General features: G+C 33.2%; 1 protein-coding gene and 1 long non-coding RNA gene across 6 annotated transcripts in view; one reads left to right on the plus strand and one right to left on the minus strand.

Moving 5' to 3' along the window:
* The window catches only part of LOC149487916 (cytosolic carboxypeptidase 1-like), a 64,220-nt gene extending 49,078 nt beyond the window's left edge, over nucleotides 1-15,142 (plus strand). For 4 of the 5 annotated variants that reach the window (XM_089696621.1, XM_089696617.1, XM_089696618.1 and 1 more), the window contains 5 exons: nucleotides 10,045-10,132; nucleotides 10,430-10,594; nucleotides 11,144-11,320; nucleotides 12,777-12,895; nucleotides 14,616-15,142. In XM_089696621.1, coding sequence (XP_089552747.1) covers nucleotides 10,045-10,132; nucleotides 10,430-10,594; nucleotides 11,144-11,320; nucleotides 12,777-12,895; nucleotides 14,616-14,694 — 628 coding nt within the window. In that variant the 3' untranslated portion in view covers nucleotides 14,695-15,142. Of the gene's footprint in view, nucleotides 1-10,044; nucleotides 10,133-10,429; nucleotides 10,595-11,143; nucleotides 11,321-12,776; nucleotides 12,896-14,615 lie in introns of those variants that run through there. The other variant, XM_089696620.1, reaches the window with a different exon arrangement.
* Nucleotides 15,143-17,465: 2,323 nt separating this feature from the next.
* LOC149487918 (uncharacterized) lies at nucleotides 17,466-19,225 on the minus strand. The gene is made up of 2 exons (XR_016315772.1): nucleotides 18,832-19,225; nucleotides 17,466-18,429 (listed from the first exon to the last, which is right to left on the minus strand). It is a non-coding gene; the product is annotated as an uncharacterized LOC149487918 (long non-coding RNA).
* Between the last annotated feature and the right edge of the window lie 96 nt (nucleotides 19,226-19,321).

The raw sequence follows: 19,321 nt of genomic DNA on the forward strand, positions 1-19,321 counted from the left end.
ATATCCAATAAATGGATGAACCAATTTTGATAAAATATTATGTCTTATTGTACTTTACACGTCATGTCTTTCATTAGATACGTCACTTGAGTATATTTGATAAAATTTATTTATTTATTCCCACTTTAACCCCTATATCAAATAAATTGATGAACCGATTTTGATATAATTTGACTTGTTGTTACTGACAGGTCGTCTTTTTTCATTTGATATATCACTTGGGTATAACAGACAACATTCGTTTTTTTCATTCCCACTTTTACCCCTCTACTATATAATAAATGGATGAACCGATTTTGATTAAATACCTATGCCTCATTATACTTCTCACGTCAGGTCATGCCCTTTCATTTGATATGCCACTTAGGTATATTTGACAACTTTTATTGCCACTTTTATCCAATAAATGGATGAACCAATTTTGATAAAATATGTCTTATTGTACTTTACACGTCATGTCTTTTATTAGATACGTCACTTGAGTATATTTGATAAAATTCATTTATTTATTCCCACTTTTACCCCTATATCAAATAAATGGATGAACCGATTTTGATAAAATTTGACTAATTGTTTCTGACATGTCGTCTATTTTCATTTGATATATCACTTGGGTATAACCTACAACCTACATTAACAACTAACATTCGTTTTTTTCATTCCCACTTACCCCTAAATAATATAATAAACAACTAATGTAACAAAAAAACGCATCTAATTCGTATTACCCGTTAGCGAGCTACGGTGGCACAGACAGACACGCAATACACACATAGCGGACATAACACCCCTCTCTTTGCGTCGGGGGTTAAAAATATAATACCTACGACATAATTTCAAAGACCTTTTATATAGAAAATTTACCTAGAAGTAACCATAATGCTATTCGTGCAGGTTTTAGACTTATGAGCAAAAATCTAAATAAAGTTCCTTTGACCCCCCCTACTACCCCCTCAGCATAACCCCCCCTTCCCACGCTTGGGAACTCTCGATATGATCATCTGGACATGTCAAGGAATAACTTTAGCGTATAATTTACGTAATAAAGTAATTCATGTATAGAATGCCTTAGCAAATGTTCGCTGTGATTACTTAAATGGTCATAACTTTTTTATTTATGAACCGATTGACATGAAATAAACACTAAATGTTAAATGAAGCTTACCACAATATATTAGTGAAAACCGCATTTAAATCGGATAAGCCGTTTCTGAGATTAGCGTGTTCAAACATACAGACAAACAGACAAACCGACAAACAGACAAACAGACAAACAGACAAAAATTTTTTTAACGACAGTTTTGGGTTTGGGATCGATTTAGTAATAACCCCTGCTAATTTCTTTTTACATATTTTCATTGTACAGACACCACTTTTCTAGAATTTTATTATATGTATTGATTGATGATTGATGATGATGATGATGATGATAATTTTTCTCAGCTTTGAAAATAAATATGCAACATTAACATAATATTCGTAGTAACTCTAGTAAGGCATTACGAACAGGGGCCTAATTTTTAAAGAATCTGTTTGAAGAATTTTCCCACCTATTAATTTCCAGAGAATTCTAATCTTTTGTATTTAACTTCTCGTAGTCCTTTAACTCATTAAAACTGAAACATTGTAAAGCCATAAACGTATAGGGAGTAACCAAATAATGATCATTAAAGTTCTATCTGAACATTTTCCTTAAGGCATTTTATACAAAATGTGTTAAAAGTTACCCCAGTAGATACAATGCAGTGTGCCGTATAAAGGGCCATGAGGTACGCCAAGGACGCCCGGTGCTCGCGATTATGTAAATAATGCTCTGTGCCCTGCCCTATGGCACCCGCCGAAGGGCTATTACCTGCTCATCCTGTCGACCTCTGGTCATATGACTCATTCTCGCCATTATCTCCACGTTTATAATTGCTCTAATTGCTCTTAAGGCTATAATTCCAGCGAAGCTATCCAACGCTAAAGGATGATACGAAACTTTTACAAATTACCCTCACGAAGTTCGTTTATCACGTCATCAGGAGCAGGCGGACCTTTTAATTCTCTACTTGTATTATCATTTATACACGAAACCTTCGCCGTAATTGAATTTATTATAATCAATTGTGTATTGATCGTCGCTTTCTATAACTGTATGAATTCAATTATTCATTGAGGATTCTTGGAAACATGACGCCTAAGTGAAAAGTCCTTAAAAAGATGTTTTAGTGTTGTGGATAGATATATACCTAGAAAATTAAATAAAATTTGTTTGTTTAAATAATAACAGTGAAGAACATCTACCTATACTTGATATTTAAAAGTTATTTATTATTCATCACATCTTAATGCGCACTGTCATCTTATATTTATTGATTTGATACATGTGCTTTAGGATTCGTTCGCAGCAGCAACTAATCTGAGGAGGTGGTGACGCGAGTCAAATTAAGATGACTATCGCATCGTAAGGGCGCGTTCCCACCGTGTCGTGACGACAGATAATCGTGTAGTTTTAAGTGTCGTGGCTTATATGTTTAAATGGAGGTGTTCACATTTAGAACGACACAATTTACTGTCGTCTACGACAGTTTTTGCAGTGACGACACTTTGTCGTGACAGTGGGAACGGCAAGCACGACAGTCGTAAAACGATAAAAAATCGTGGACGGCAACTCTATGACGTCCATTGAACTCAGGAGAGTAAACGCACTAGTAATCACCAAGCGAACGCAGAGGCGACTAGATTTGTAGCTTGCTGATGATGTGTAAACGACAAAGCGAATGCCAGGAAACGATAAAATGTCGTCGCGATCCAATGAGAACAGCTAGATACGACAGTCGCTAAACGATAAAAAATGTTGACGACAAACAATCGTTATAATGGGAACAGGTAAAGACGACAGTCGTCGAACGATAAATTAGTCGTTACGACATAGTGGGAACGCGCCCTTATAGGTATTAGTATTAAGTAATTTTCCTTATAACACACGGACTGCATTCCTCGGGTGAGGACAGTTTGTTGAGAAGAGCCGTGTCGTTGAACCGATCTGTAGCGAATCGTCGCGCTTCCGCCAACACCCAGCAAATAAAATCAATTAGTGGACGTGACACCGTTAGCTTCATCTTCAATTTTTCCCTGCTGCTATTAAACAAATTATTCATATTCTCTTGCATTGGCTTGTAACTACAATTATTTTTGTTATATATTAAATGGTAGACGATATAATGCAATAAATATTCGTATTGGAAGAAGAATCTAAAACAATATCATGAATAATATAATAACAGATAGCTAACACATGATTCAGCAATTGTTAAGCATAGAAACGTGTGTTAATTTCAACGGATGGTGTTTAATAAAGGTGGCCACGTCATGTTATTGGCACCACGTCGGTGGCACCGGATAAGCGTTGCGACCGGCCGATTGTCTCGCGACTATCGTAAATAACTCGGCCCGTGTCCGGTATCGGCCTCGAATACAAAGTTTAGACGCTAGCGAATCTGGACGTCGTAGTGCAACCAATAGAAACCCTAACCGCTGAGTCTCGAACGCAAGTCCCTCGTCCAGTTCAAATCCGCAAACAAGAACATAACGATAAGAGGCAACCATAACACATCGACTACCCGTAGTTGAGTGCACCCTCTTGAGCAGGAAACAGCCTCCGCGCTCGGAATACGTATGAGCTCGGTATGCCACCGCCTCCCACTTATCTAACCGTCAGCATTATTGATATCTATCGCAACGAAAATATTATTATTCTCGCAATGAAATTAATTAGCATGCGTAAAACGTCTCTATTTATTGGTCTACAATTTGAACAACTTAACGAGATTCTCGAGCGGCGGAGTAGACGTAGCCGACGGCTATTAATTCCCTTTGAGATATAAACAATGGACACGTGATATAAATAGCTGGAACGAAAATAATACAGCAGTTTCACTTTGGTCTATTTTATTGGGCAGGCTTTGCAGAAGGGTGCATAGAGGGCGGGTAGGCATCGTGCGGGCCGAGGCATGGTTGAAGCCCGATAGCATCGCTGCGCCGCGTGCTCTATAAATAGATAGGCAGGCGAACCCTTGAACCAGCCGCGGTCGTCAGTAGACTCATCAAAGGGCTACTACATACTACGTTATTGCCAATTGCTTCCATTTAAAGCCATGTTGGCGCTTGCGTCCGCCTCCGCCACATACTTAATTAACGTTTACAGCAGATTTCTGATGAAAGTAAAACTTTATGTTAATATCAAACATATGTCAAGAATACCTTATTGAATAGCAAAGCGTAGTCGTAATATAAGTAAATGTTTGGCAAGTTCCGCAGTAGATAGCAGCCCTGGGTTGCTCCGGTACCGCAACACTTCTCCATAAAACACGGCGGACAGGGCGCAGTTTCTCGCTTGTTCGCTTTCGTTCGCACATGTGGCATACGCTTATTTTTTCCCTGATTAGAGTAAAGATGCGCAACCGGTTTAAACGCGAAGGTCGCTGCATGAGAACTCAGGTTCTCCTACGCGCTCGCCGTCGTTCGCTAATGATGTCTCTGCGCTGAAACATTCCTAATTGGATGAACGTCCAACTGTCTTAGCGTCTTAAAAAACCGATACAAAGGGATGCACGCTGTGGTACCTACTGTTAATAGAACTCTCGCGATGTTATTCGCTACTTGTAACTATATAAGTATTTAAACAATGCGTTAACAGAGAATCGCTTGAAGTATTCATGACCAGACCAAGTTTTATCGCGATTAATTCAACGTGTCTTCGTAGAGAGAGATATGATCGAGTTATCAAGATCGTATTATAAATATAATTACGACAGATTATTATTAAATGATATAGGAAAAGTTCGAGCAGAAAAGAATATCCATATCCCATTGTATAAAGAAAGCGGTTATTGTATGAAAAAGTATAAAAATAACAACTTCCTATAGATAATAGAAAAAATGTTAATTATGTTATGTTAATTATACAAAGGTGTATTCAAAAAAATAATATTCAATTTTAACTAATTTCTAAGACTGCGAAGAATTATTCAAAATTTGGAAAATCCAAAAGTGCACGCCTCATAATTTTTTTTTAATAAATATTTATTAATTCTTATTTTTGTTTATTTAATAACAATTAAACCACATCGAATCAGACCCTGAAAAATGAAAGGGTTCTATTCCTGAGCATACTCAAGCGTAAGAGAAAAAAAAAGACTCGATTAGTAAAGTATTTCGGTCGCTATCGTGTTAACAAGAAAAAGGATCCGCACATACAGACACACGGACGTCCAAGACAGAACTTTTTTAAACTGTTTTTTAACTAGTTTAAATAACAAAAATGACATCAAAAATATCATGAACGTTAAAAATAGTGTTTTTTCTTAATATGTGTGTGTATGTATTATCTTACAAGTGCAATGTATGATACATAATAGACTAGAGTAGATAATTTTTGAAACAAAAAAAAATCGCAGTCGGATGAAACCCATTACAAAAGGAGGGGAATATGATAAAAATGTAAGGAAAAATAAATTACGGTCAATCCGAGTTCGGGAAGCGGGAGGGGGGAGCTTTTAAGAGAAAAAAATGGTTTCTCTCGATTTCCGACAAAACTACAAGTCCTATAGAAAAAAGTTCTATGGCAAAGTTGTAGGTAATTAAAAGTTCTACAACTTTTGTATTCACAATTTTTTCACATAACCTAAAAATTTAGGTGAAAAATTCAAAAAACCAAGTTTTTGGTCTTTTATTGCTATCTACTTCAAAATTTATTTTTTTTCTACGAAATTTGGTGGAAACTTACTTTATTATGTCCCAAATACACTGTAATTTATTTGATTGAAAATATTTATTTTTTCGCCTTATTTTGAATTAATACCAAAAAAACAACCTAATTTTCAATCGAAAAGTCACCCGTCAAAATATCAGCTTTTTTCAAAAACTTGGGGTGCCTTTTATTCATTGAAATCTCTACTTTCATATGGTGTAAAAAAAATAAACACCACCGTAGTAAATGTTCTCAGGAAATGCATACAAACAGTGTGAAAATTAGCTTTTACTAAATCAGGCACACTTCTCGAACTACCTGAAATGTTTTTATCGACATCATTTTGCTTTTGAATATGCTGTAAAATATTAAACTTAGAACAGATAATTATTTTTCTTTTGAAATATTACCGAAAAGCCGATACAAGAGAAGATATAGAGTTCAAGAGTTGTGCCTGATTTAGTAAAAGCTAATTTTCAGACTGTTTGTATGCATTTCCTGAGAACATTTACTATGGTGGTGTTTATTTTTTTTACACCATATGAAAGTAGAGATTTCAATGAATAAAAGGCACCCCAAGTTTTTGAAAAAAGCTGATATTTTGACGGGTGACTTTTCGATTGAAAATTAGGTTGTTTTTTTGGTATTAATTCAAAATAAGGCGAAAAAATAAATATTTTCGATCAAATAAATTACAGTGTATTTGGGACATAATAAAGTAAGTTTCCACCAAATTTCGTAGAAAAAAAATAAATTTTGAAGTAGATACAAATAAAAGACCAAAAACTTGGTTTTTTGAATTTTTCACCTAAATTTTTAGGTTATGTGAAAAAATTGTGAATACAAAAGTTGTAGAACTTTTAATTACCTACAACTTTGCCATAGAACTTTTTTCTATAGGACTTGTAGTTTTGTCGGAAATCGAGAGAAACCATTTTTTTCTCTTAAAAGCTCCCCCCTCCCGCTTCCCGAACTCGGATTGACCGTAATTTATTTTTCCTTACATTTTTATCATATTCCCCTCCTTTTGTAATGGGTTTCATCCGACTGCGATTTTTTTTATCTTTTCATTATTTTCAAAGGCTTCTACCCCAGTCTAGGCATTTTAAGTTTGAAAAATCAGATGTTTTGCGCGAAGTGACAGTAGTACCCACCTCAACGCTTCGCTTATGAGGCGTGCAATACTGATTAATCCAGAGGAAAACAACTTGTCTATTGTCTAATTACTAATTACCGTTAGTTCTTAGATTACCTACAAACTGGCTAGATACTCCCTGATACTCGTTCCCTGTGAATTACCTTGTAATAACGGGCAATGTATAGTGAATTGTCGTAGATTGTAGACGCAAAGTCCTAACCTAGCTGTATATAATGACACAATTGAGCAACTTATTCTTTTCTAATAGAACTGAAATGACTTCCTTGGTTCACAGTATTACGAGTTTAATCAAACTCCATTTTCCACTACCTGAGCTGCGTACCAAAGCTTGGACGCTGCTAAAAAAAAGAAAATAATTTGAACCCGCAGGCAAATTCTTTCTGATTTATATATAGATTTGTCTTTGTAGTTTATTTATGGAGTTGCAGTCTGATTCATACGCATAGTTGAACGTGCGGTTATCTCGTGCTCAATTTCAATCCTGTTGTTTTATTTTCTCTTAGCAAATTGTTGCTTAATAAAACGTTTATAGTAATTGTTTTGGGTACCTATATGTTGTCATTCATTGGTATAATTATTTTTAATTAAATTCCATTAACTGATAATTGCGTATGACAAGGTAGTTTGAATAGGTGCTTCTTTAAAAAAAAACATAATTGCTAATTACATTATTTCCAATGAAGTCATTATTTTCAATGATATTTTGACACATTCATAGTAGACCGGACTCTCAGTGGAGTTTCGTTTGCAAAAATAGCGGACCTAAATCTGACTTCTGATATATATTGTATAGATCCCAGACATCCTATAGACAGATGTTGCCAACCAGTTTTGTGGTCCCCCTCTCCCCACCCCGGTAATTAAATATGGCATACAAAGAAAAAAATAAAAATTTCCAAAACATGCCGTGTGGGGCATCAAATGAAAGAGCTTATTGAGTAGATCACGAATATATAGCATACTATAACATTTCTTACACTTTCTCTAAGATTTTTTAGAAAATTTACGAAAATGCTCCATTTTTGAGTTAACTTTAAACCATTATAGATTGAAAACTCATGAATATATTTTTTTAATTATTATTTTAAATAATTAACAATAGTCCATTGTTTACGATTCAATAGTTCGTACAGTGAAATAGTTGCATGGGGGAGTGGGGGGAGCATTCAAAGATGGCGAGTATATTTTCAAGTTTATGCCAGAAATAAAGGCCTAATACAAAAATATCGGTGTCGGGGCTTAGAATAATTATCTCTGCACTGTCGTTGTGTTTGACAGAATGAAAAATATGGCAGAACATTCTTGAATCAGCCTCTGTGTGATTAGATTTCAAATCGGTAACTTCAGTGAAAGTTGCGCCTTGCAATTTAAAACATTTTGTGGGGTCATCAAATCCACCACATACATATAGCTCACTTATATTATATTACGAACTATTGAATCGTAAACAATGGACTATTGTTAATTATTTAAAATAATAATTTAAAAAATATATTCATGAGTTTTCAATCTATAGTGGTTTAAAGTTAACTCAAAAATGGAGCATTTTCGTAAATTTTCTAAAAAATCTTAGAGAAAGTGTAAGAAATGTTATAGTATGCTATATATTCGTGATCTACTCAATAAGCTCTTTCATTTGATACCCCACACGGCATGTTTTGGAAATTTTTATTTTTTTCTTTGTATGCCATATTTAATTACCGGGGTGGGGGGAGGGGGACCACAAAACTGGTTGGCAACATCTGTCTATAGGATGTCTGGGATCTATACAATATATATCAGAAGTCAGATTTAGGTCCGCTATTTTTGCAAACGAACATCTCCTTGGAGCCTGCTCTATAGTTAATTAATCATGTTTAAAAATTCAAGATGTTGCTGCCTTTTAAATAATCCACTAACGCTCGCCCTATGCGTATGAAGCCCATATAAATTATTAATTTAATTATAATTTTATATTGACGACGCTTTTCACGCTGACGTGTTGAGAATATAATATTATAATATAATGCGGAACCAATATAGTATAAAATATAATATAATGGGCGCCTAAAATTTAAAAGCTTGTTGGTACATACATACTTAATCCGGTTAAATTCAACTGAATTATTAATGAATCTGTTCAAAATTATGTCTATATTACTATGTATTAGAAAAACCTAAAAATTTATCGAATGGAAAGCGAAGTTAAATTTTAACTTACAGTGACTCAATTTTTTACGTTATATAATAACGACATAATACATATATATCAATAAAACGCTGCAGAAACCTTTCTTATAAGTATTGTTCATTGAATTTTTGAATAAATTTCTATAAACTGTACGCTAATCGAAAATTTACCTTGATCTCTACAAAATTCTGTCCAACCTAAATGAAATTAGTTTGAGTATTCGATTTAACCTTATTTACTAAGTTTTAAACTATCGCTTTTACTTATTTTCATGGTAGGTATATAGTATATGGTAAAGCTACGGTAGAGCTACAATAATAATAATTAATAACGTTATTAATGTAAATGTATCAAAATGTAGATGCTAATTTTTTTTGCTATAAAAATGACATACAGCTGAGTAATATCAAAAGCAATCAAATGTCAAAAATTGTAGATCCTAGCTGATCCGAGCATTTCCCATTCTTTTATGAGCAAAAATTAAATACGCGCGTGTATTTATGTCTTCGTGGAGATTCGTAGTGTGAGAGCTTTTGTTAAAAATTTTACAAATATTTCTTATATTGCCAACCTTCTAATTGTGTTTTGCTGAAATATAGCTTTATCTATCATTTTCATTTTATTTCCGAAGATTTGATTTCTAAATTTGAATCCACTCGCATAACTAAACTATATAAAAAGGAAAGGTCATATAAAGTAAGAAGGTGTCCTTTTTCATAGATTTTATCGATAGTATGCAAAGGGGCAAGTAGTAGGAAATAAATAAACCGCAATCTGATCCGATCCAATGCGGTTACAATGTTCAGTACGCACCGAGGGGCCCTTACGTGTGTGATATTGGAATAACGATAGCTGACTCCCGACCCACGGGCACCACGGGGCTTGTCACCTCAATGAAAATGTCCACACGGCTTATCGTGCACAATGCACATGCGAGCTCGAGCTTCCTGGTTCGCTCCGATAATGTCTGCGTTGTTACAGCCATCGGTGCGGCCTAACTAATGAAGATTTAAATCGACGCTGGTGCAAACCCAGCCCTGTTTTGCATCCTTCTATCTACCACACAAAGGTAAATTCTATTAATTAGCGACTACACAGATACCTTATTCTCATGTCAAATGCTCACAGTCAATATTCCAATTAAACGCGACGTCTGCTAACGTAGATCGTTCGCTTACGATTTTCTTGGAAACATGCACGGCTAATAAGAATATTTATTGTGAATGCAGTTCTTTAATTGGTATCTGGAGACAAAAATAAAAATCTAATCCGGAATTTAAGCGCAATTGCAAAGATGTTAGGCAGACGGCATAAATCTTATAGCGACGAGTTTTCGACTTTTATTTTGAATGTTTTTGATGTGCAGGGCCTAATTGAATACTTGGTTCGAGTTTGGAAGAAGCCACCTCTCGTATACTGCGACTATCACGGGCATTCGCGAAAGAAGAATGTCTTTTTTTACGGATGCGCCGGCGCAGAGAGTTGGTGCAGCAACGACCGGCTTGTACAAGATGAACCTGTTAAATACCTTGTAAGTTGCATAAATCAGGACTAACAGCGATTGTGTATACATTACTGCAGTTAATTAAACACCCAGTTTTTGTATTCGCTTATTTGGCTCTTATGTATTCCGTTATGTTAAACGGATGAAGAAGAAGTTGGAGAAAAATAGGAAACGTGCACCGCTAAGTTGGTGACGTAATGCCAATAACAGCTTTTACATTTATAATGCTTACTGCTTACATACATGATACATAGTAATTATTCATTATGCAAATGTACATATCCATAAAATTGTCATTAACTTTTTATCATAATTGTACTGTACGAATTTTTTTCTACAAATAGATATAATTAAATCCTGATAAAAATCTAGTCTATTTATTATTGAATTTGATTTTATATTAAGGTTCAGAGAAGCCGTTTTCATTTGTTTCCTCGCTGATGCTCCGTGAAAACTTAAATCATCATCCACAGAAAAGTTAATTATCCTTTATCGCATCTTTGTTGCTTTTAAATTACTTTCTAGTTAGCATAAGTTAGAGTAATCTATAAAATATAAGTACATGCGGGTGTGCAGATGTTGCCCGCGCTGATGCACCGCATATCGCCCGCGTTCGCGCTGGGCTCGTGCTCGTTCCGCGTGGAGCGCGAGCGCGAGAGCACGGCGCGCGTCACCGTGTGGCGCCACCTCGGCGTCACCCGCTCATACACCATGGAGGCTTCCTTCTGCGGCTTTGACCGAGGACCATTTAAGGTCAGCCCCTAGCTTTATCGCCCGTCAACATGCAAATTCATTATTTATTAGCGTTAAAATAGTCGCTACAACATTATTGGACGTAAATGTTGTAAATACATAAGCTAGGAAACAGTACATCACGAATCTAATTGAGATTTTATATATAGAACAACGATACCACAAAAAAACAAACAATTAAAATAGCATTGCGATCAACAATTTGCAAAAACAAATCATGCAAGGCGAATAAGCATGAGACCGCAAAAATACAAGTTTTCATCACGAAGAAATAGCATTCCTTGACAGAAAGAAAAAAAGAAACACATAACCTTTGCGGATCCAACAATTCATCATAACGATGTCAGACTTATTTACTCATTCAATTATTAAATAGAAACCGCATAAGAAGGAAAAAAGAACACCTATAAGTGATATTTCACATTAATATTCTTTTCACATAATAATTAACAAGGGGGTGTCGTTATCGAAATGTAATTACTAAGTGATCGATTATTTTACAGATACGTCTTATATTTTCCAATTAGTAATGATGGTTAATAAAGGGAGATTAATGATATGCATAGTATGCGTTTGACATGTAGTCTAATTCATCTGCCCGGTGCAGATCACAAAAGATAAGAGCGCAATATATTTTCAATCAATGTAACGTCAGAAACGCTTACTTCACTTATTAATTCGCTCTTCTGTGATGACTTTTATATGGGCATTAAAAAGAGGAGTAACGGTAAGATAATAAAAGAATACGGTTTTTAAGTAAATTATAGAATCGTGTTCGTATAAGTACTTAACCTACAAAACTAAAATGTAATTTGGCGAATTAAAATAAAATTGGGTACAGAGACATGTTCACGCTAAGGTAGGCACATTTCTACAAAAATACAAATACAAACGAAGGCGTAATTTTAACTTATCTGCTGTTGAATTATATGCAATAAGCTATGAGATTTTATTAACACTGTGATTTCACCACGACCGCACTTGGTATTATAAATCGTAATCTTATTATATTGAGTAGAGCCTATAATATTTCTTGCCAATGTTTTTATTGTGTTTAAAATAATTTTATGCACCTGCTTACGTTTTATTCAAAGAATATATATGAAAATATTACCATTATATTGATATTGAAGGATACACATAGTTTAATCATTAAAGCTTCATAATTCAAGACATTAGTTATCGGCATTAACAAAGATTTCTGTAATTCGTTCAAATGTCCTCACGAATATAACTCGAGGGTGTATTTTAAGATTTATTTTTTGTATTAAAGTCGACATTAATTGGACAGTACACCACAAATCCGCTTTAGGCTATAAATTACAAGATTTTTTAAGTCTACGAGGGTAGAGTCCTTACTCCATGGATAATTTTATTCGCCCGCGAGCAGGGACTGAACGATAAGCCCCTTAATATATCAGTTGGGCCGTCATCACCCGAATGATTTATTCACCAGGGATTCCATCTGAACACGCAGCATCTGCAGAACGTGGGCAGCGACTTCTGCGAGGCGCTCAACGGCCTCAACGATAGCGCGACCAACGTCGACATACAGCTCACTAAGGATATCAACGGGTTCGTTTCACATTTTCATATATATTATTTTTACTCTGGTAAAATATTATTATTATATTTTGTTAAGTATTAATCTGTAATGGCTGTAATAACGGGATGAAAAATTATATTACGTATTTTGTTACATAAAACTAAAGAACTATAAATGTGGGATGAAATAATTCTCTGAAGCCATATAATTTATGAATAAATAGGTTATTGTTTTCAAATAATGTATAAATGTATGAGGATAATAGATATTTATTAAAGTACAGAGTCGCAAATATTTCATTTTATAATTGGTAGACAACAACAATGTTGCGCTACGACGAGCTTCGTTAACTTAAAAGCTGGGGATATTAAAAAATTATAAAACGAAAAGTTATATCATAATAGGTCGTTTAATATCTCCTCGAATGAAGGTGGAATTTAACTGTCGCGCTCTCGATAAAATGTATGTAAAGTTTAGTTTGTGTGGCAATAAATCAGGAGAAGCCGCCCTTTTTATTGGCGTTCAATAGTAGAGTAGGTAAACGGGGAAACAAACACAATTTATTGACTTCACGTTTTATCGGCAGAAATATTGTTGAGATTCGTGTGTGCGTCGCTGCAGAAAATAGGCAAGTTATCAGTGTGCGCGAATTATAATCTTGATTGACTGGATTTATTGTTGTGGTTTTAATAATAATGGTTTTCACGCCCATCGTATTACCATAGAGTGCTACAGATAATATAACACTCAACTAGGTAGGTATTACTAAGATAAACGATTGCGTAAATATAAACTTACTGAAATATATATTATACAGTTTATCTTAGTAGCTAATGGAAGCCTAATGCTAACACTGTTTTTATTTCCGGTGATTAGCTTACTGTCTATAAACTAACAATCGTTTAATAACCAAGAATAATTTCGAAGCAACAGCGGGAACATTTTAATTCTATTTTATAACTAATTATGACCACTCACGCGCTCTATCATGCCACAATGCACTTTTAATATGACGTAAGTAAGACTGATAGAAAAAAAGTAGAATCCATGCATGGATCTTATGCCATCGATCAACTTTTAATTAGCCCCTACTTTTGCTAATGTTTCTTTAGGAAAGTGTTTTAACCGACTTTTAATTTCTTTTGGTGTTATCATTTATGTTTACATATATGTATATCTACTTATTGCACCTAATTAAATTCAATTATTAATGTATTTTGACATGCGTACCTACAAGCTTAAAAATAATTGATGCACTGTTGACATTTATAAATGGGCAGAAATCCGTATATGGTGTAGGTACCTAGCTAAAGTAAAACCTAGGTAATAAAATTGTTTATAACTTAATCTCAACATCAATTTTAATACCATTATAATATCTAGTTGGTGCATCCATAAGAAACATTTTTCAATATGTAGGTATTGAAAAGAAACGAGGGATAATCTCTTTGAATTATTCTTTTCAATCAAGTTTATTTGCGTATCTACATAAATAGAACTTATTTTGATCGAATCGCCTGAATTTGCAATAATGCAATCATTGGAAATAATAACTGTAGGTTACCAAACTATGTACATTGTACATATTAAATGAGGAAAGGATTTAAATTACGCTCTTTATTTTATTTTCTTTGTTTGAAATTGTAACAATTTGTAAATTATTTCAACAGTGTAGGAATTTCACTGGGATATATTATAAATTGGAGACGGTCTGCGGATAAATGTAACAACATTAATATTGGTTTACAGAGAAATAGCAGTGGACAGCGAGCCGGGCTCCGGATCTGACAGCGTGCTAAAGACAGACTCTGATGAAGACTTCGACTAGAAACCCCATACATATACATGAAATTAGATTAAGCGTTTAAAATTCTCCCCGATATAGTAAACCTCCAGAAATTCATAGACATAAATCCCATGTGTTCTAATGTTATCTAGATATGTTTGTAGTGAAAAATCAAGAGGAAATGTTCCGAATCCCAGTTTTTAGTCGTATCGCATTGTATTCAAGAGTCAACACAGATAATGTAATTGTCAATTAGTATTATAACAAATGCAATTAATTCACCGCAATGTGTATTCAAAGGTATATCTAGTTCATAATCAGGTTTCAATGAGCGCGTGGCGTTTGTATATTATATATTTTTTAGTATTTTTACTTTGTTATATACTTAAGTTGCGTTTTACATAAATTGTTTTGTGATTGCATAGGATCGAACTGCAATACTATTTATTTGGTGTGATATTTATAAATTATTTAACTAAGTGGCTTGTGATCTCAGTAACTAATAAATTATAAAATATTTTTGGGTAGTTTTATTTCAATACAAATTTTCGATGATGATGATGGATTAGGGACGCACCCTAGCTTCGCACTGGTGCAATTATTGATGGAACTTATCTACGTTTAAACCATCCGCTACCTATTAAAAAAACCTATCAAAATAAGTTGCGTAGAGATTGTCTAATCTAAAAATGAACGCCCCTCCACTAAACTTAATTGTTTCAATGTGTGAGGACAAATAATTATTGAACCACTTTATATGTGTGCGCGCGGCGATTCTACTGCAAACTTTGACTGTCTCGCGCACTGATTTGTCAACTAATCGGGCGATCAGTTCAGGTGCCTAGCATTGTATGGCGGGGAGAGCGCGCTATGTACGGAATGACACGTCCGTTCTGTCGTGCATCGCGTCATTTATGCACTAGTTGGCCAACTGGTCCTGTCGTTCGGGCATGGATTGGACTGGAGGACTGAACGACCAATGAGGCAGACCAATTTGTGTGTATTGCGTCTATACACGTACTTTGAATGTGAGCGTAAACACAGTGGAGGGGCGTTCATTTTTAGATTAGACAATCTCTACATAGTTTTAAAGATTAACATAACATACATGTAGGTACACACGACAGAGATATTTTCCGAATAATATTGACTGAATATTTTTTTGGGCTAAGTTATTATTTTTCAAATGGGACCATTAGTTCTTGAGATTAGCGCGTTCAAATAAACATACAAACTCTTCAGCTTATTAGTATAGATAAAACATAAAAATTCAATTCAAAAGTCCCCACATGTCCCAACAGGAGAATATTTTTTCGGAAAAATTCAAAAAACCTCAAATTATGACCTTTATTATCCCGAATAACTTTTGTTGCGTACATGGGACATGCGGGGACTTTTGAATTTTTGTTTTTTATGGTAAATAAAGCTCTTCACCAAAATTTTGCTCTGTCGGAATTTTCGTTCTTTCAATAATATTTTCAGGTCTAATTTGACTGGATTATAGGAATAAAAAGAAATAAAACGCAAATATAGACAAATTGTATGAAAGTTTATTGTAACTGTTCATAAATTATACATTGGTTTTATTGACAACAAGTCATACGTTTAATAAAAATACATAATAGATTGAGATGACATACATGAGAAATAAACAAAAATACGTTACAAACACAAAACACAAAAATATATCACAATGTAAAATGATGTAAGAAAGTCGATAGAAGTTTTTATCATTAGAGCTATGAGGCACTTACAGGTTAATATTAATATCATTTTAATAATTTACATTAAAAGCTCTAGATGTAACAAAAAATGGACATTTCTCAAACTTACATTCAATACATTTTCATAGAAACGTACACTTATGGAGCCTATTTTCATTGATAAAATAAAGTGTTTATTGTAAATAAATTATCCAACATATCAATCTTGAATGAAAACCAAAAACAAATTACATTGGATTTTGAATTTTTTATTATTTAATTATACCTACTTCGTTTTTATGTAGTAAGTATTTGTAAAAAATAAACGTTTAACAGTACAATTATATCTAAATTTTTTTAAAAACCCAATTCGTACAAATAAAAACACAACACAAAAAAGTGGAAACAAAACAAGCAGAAAAAAACAAATAAATGCATTATTCACAATAATGCCGGGACCTGGCATCAAAATATGTTTGTGATATTGTATTTTTAAGTAGGCATGCATTTTTCTGTATTTTATCATCTTCCATAAAAACATTTTATAACTGTATGTAAATTATAAAATAAAATATGACAGTTATCGAGAGAGAGAGAAAGAAAGCAATGAAAAAACAGGGAACTTAGATTTTTTATGGATCTACAATTATTTTTATTCACAAGCATAATGGTATAAGCAATAAACGAAACCCTCTTTTAATAAACGGAGAATAAAACATTAATACATATTATAAAAATTAATAATCAGTAATAGGTCTTTTATAATGTTTTACTTGTATATAAATTAAATCGATAAATCACCAAAATATAACAACAAGCAATTTATTTCAGACATTGAATTTTTTTTTAATCATATTTTTATGAAATAATACATTAAAATATTAATGGACAATTAATATGAACTTAAAAAACCAGTTTCGCCTCTCCACTGTTGCTAGATTTAATATTTTTACAATTGTCTAGTTTCGTTTCCTTAGAAGCGAAACCACATTAATAATATTCTCAACATACTTTTAAAATTATTTAAGTAATAATGGAAATTTATTAGGGTAATCTTTTAATTTAATACCTTAAAATATAAATGAGCATATAAATAAAAAAACACACACATACATAGAACATGTTAATTATTATTACATTCATGTAATACACACAACTGTACACATTAAATATCTATGTTCTACACATTTCTTGTTTAAACATTAAAATACATTCACACAATTATTTCTTATTAATAATTATAATATTTATGTAATAATATACACTGGACACACACACATTAGCTCCATATCAAATTCTTACATAATAATATGAATAAAATCACCAAAATGAACTTCTGGTGTAATCATTTATTTTTGATGAGAATGATACTCTAAATTACTTTTAAGAACACTCAATTTTATAACACTTAGCACATTTATTAATATTCACACTTGATGTATGTATACTAAACTATAAGAATTAAGACTGAGTGTTCGTTATTATATATTTCTGTTCCGATACTTCAATAAACTAATTAATTATATGAGTGACATTACATAAAATCCGCCAGAATTTTAGTTTACTTTTAAATTGGTCTTACAATTTCTTCAAATTACCATAAGTGATGTTAAAATTGATTTTGTCTTTCTATGATGGATTCAAAGCAATAATGGTAGAATTACAATAACAAACCATCAAATTAATAGTCATTTAATAAAAGATAGCATACAAAATGAAATAAAAATAATATTTTATTTATTTTTCACCACACTTTATTTAGCGTGGAAAAAAAAGATTTTTAATATTTTAATACATACTGTCTCTTTTGAAACAGGTGTGCAAAAAGTTAAATAATTCAAGTTGAATTCGTATGCTGGTTTAAATAATTAATGAATGGCGTGTTCGAAGATGAATACTGAATACATAAGCAAAGCATATAGTCCCATATTAACATAAATCACCTAACTTTAACGCTAATCGAGTGTATCACTGATCACGATACGTTTTTTATTGGACAAAAATTAGCGATACCCGCTCGCGATTAGAAAATTATTACCATTTATTTTAAATGTTTAAAATATATACAGGGTTACTTGTAAAACACCGGCAACCTCGCAGGACAAGATAGCTAACATCATAAGTAACAACATTTGTTCGACGACTTTTGATAATTTGTTAGATTTTATTTTCATACAAAAATAAATATTCAGTTAATTTTCCGTCTGAATACTATAAACTCTACGCCTCCCAAAAATTACGTAAACAAAAAGCGAACGAGAGGGGGAAGGGGGCGTCGCGTCGTCCATCCGATAATGAATAGAACATAGACTTACAAATGTTAGGAGAGTACAATAAAAGTTTAAAAAATCATTTAAAAATAATTTATTGCGTTATGCCAAAAGTCGTAGAACAATTAATGTTGTTACTTATGATGTTAGCTATCTTGTCCTGCGAGGTTGCTGGTGTTTTACAAGTAACCCTGTATATGTATTACTACTGTAATCAAAACATATGGAATAATGAATTGTTGAAATGTTTATTATTCCTATTCTTCTAATCAAAAATAAAAAAAGAAACAACGAAAAGAGAAACAAGTAAAAGTAAAACAATAAAAACCGTTTAAAAATTGATAAGAAATAGTGACAGAAAAATTAAAAGAAGATAAGAGATTTGAAAGCAATCTTAAATAACATATTTTACACATTTCAGCTTTATGCTTGCTACGAAAATAATATGTAAACTGGACAAGGTAATCGCATTTAATAATCATCTATTAATTACTTATTATTTAAAAATTCATTTAAGTTAGTAGTCGGCTACTTGTTTTAGATTTAAATTAATTTAGTGACACCGTCTAGCGGAGTCAGAGCGCTAAGATAGAAAGATTTTTAATTGCACGCCTCATAAGCGAAGCGTTGAGGTGGGTACTACTGTCACTTCGCGCAAAACATCTGATTTTTCAAACTTAAAATGTCTTTATGTAT

The sequence above is a fragment of the Colias philodice genome, chromosome 6 (genome assembly GCF_061535455.1).
Source record: "Colias philodice isolate Cphi_HAF_F1 chromosome 6, ilColPhil1 Martin Lab GWU primary, whole genome shotgun sequence".
Lineage (NCBI taxonomy): Eukaryota > Metazoa > Arthropoda > Insecta > Lepidoptera > Pieridae > Colias > Colias philodice.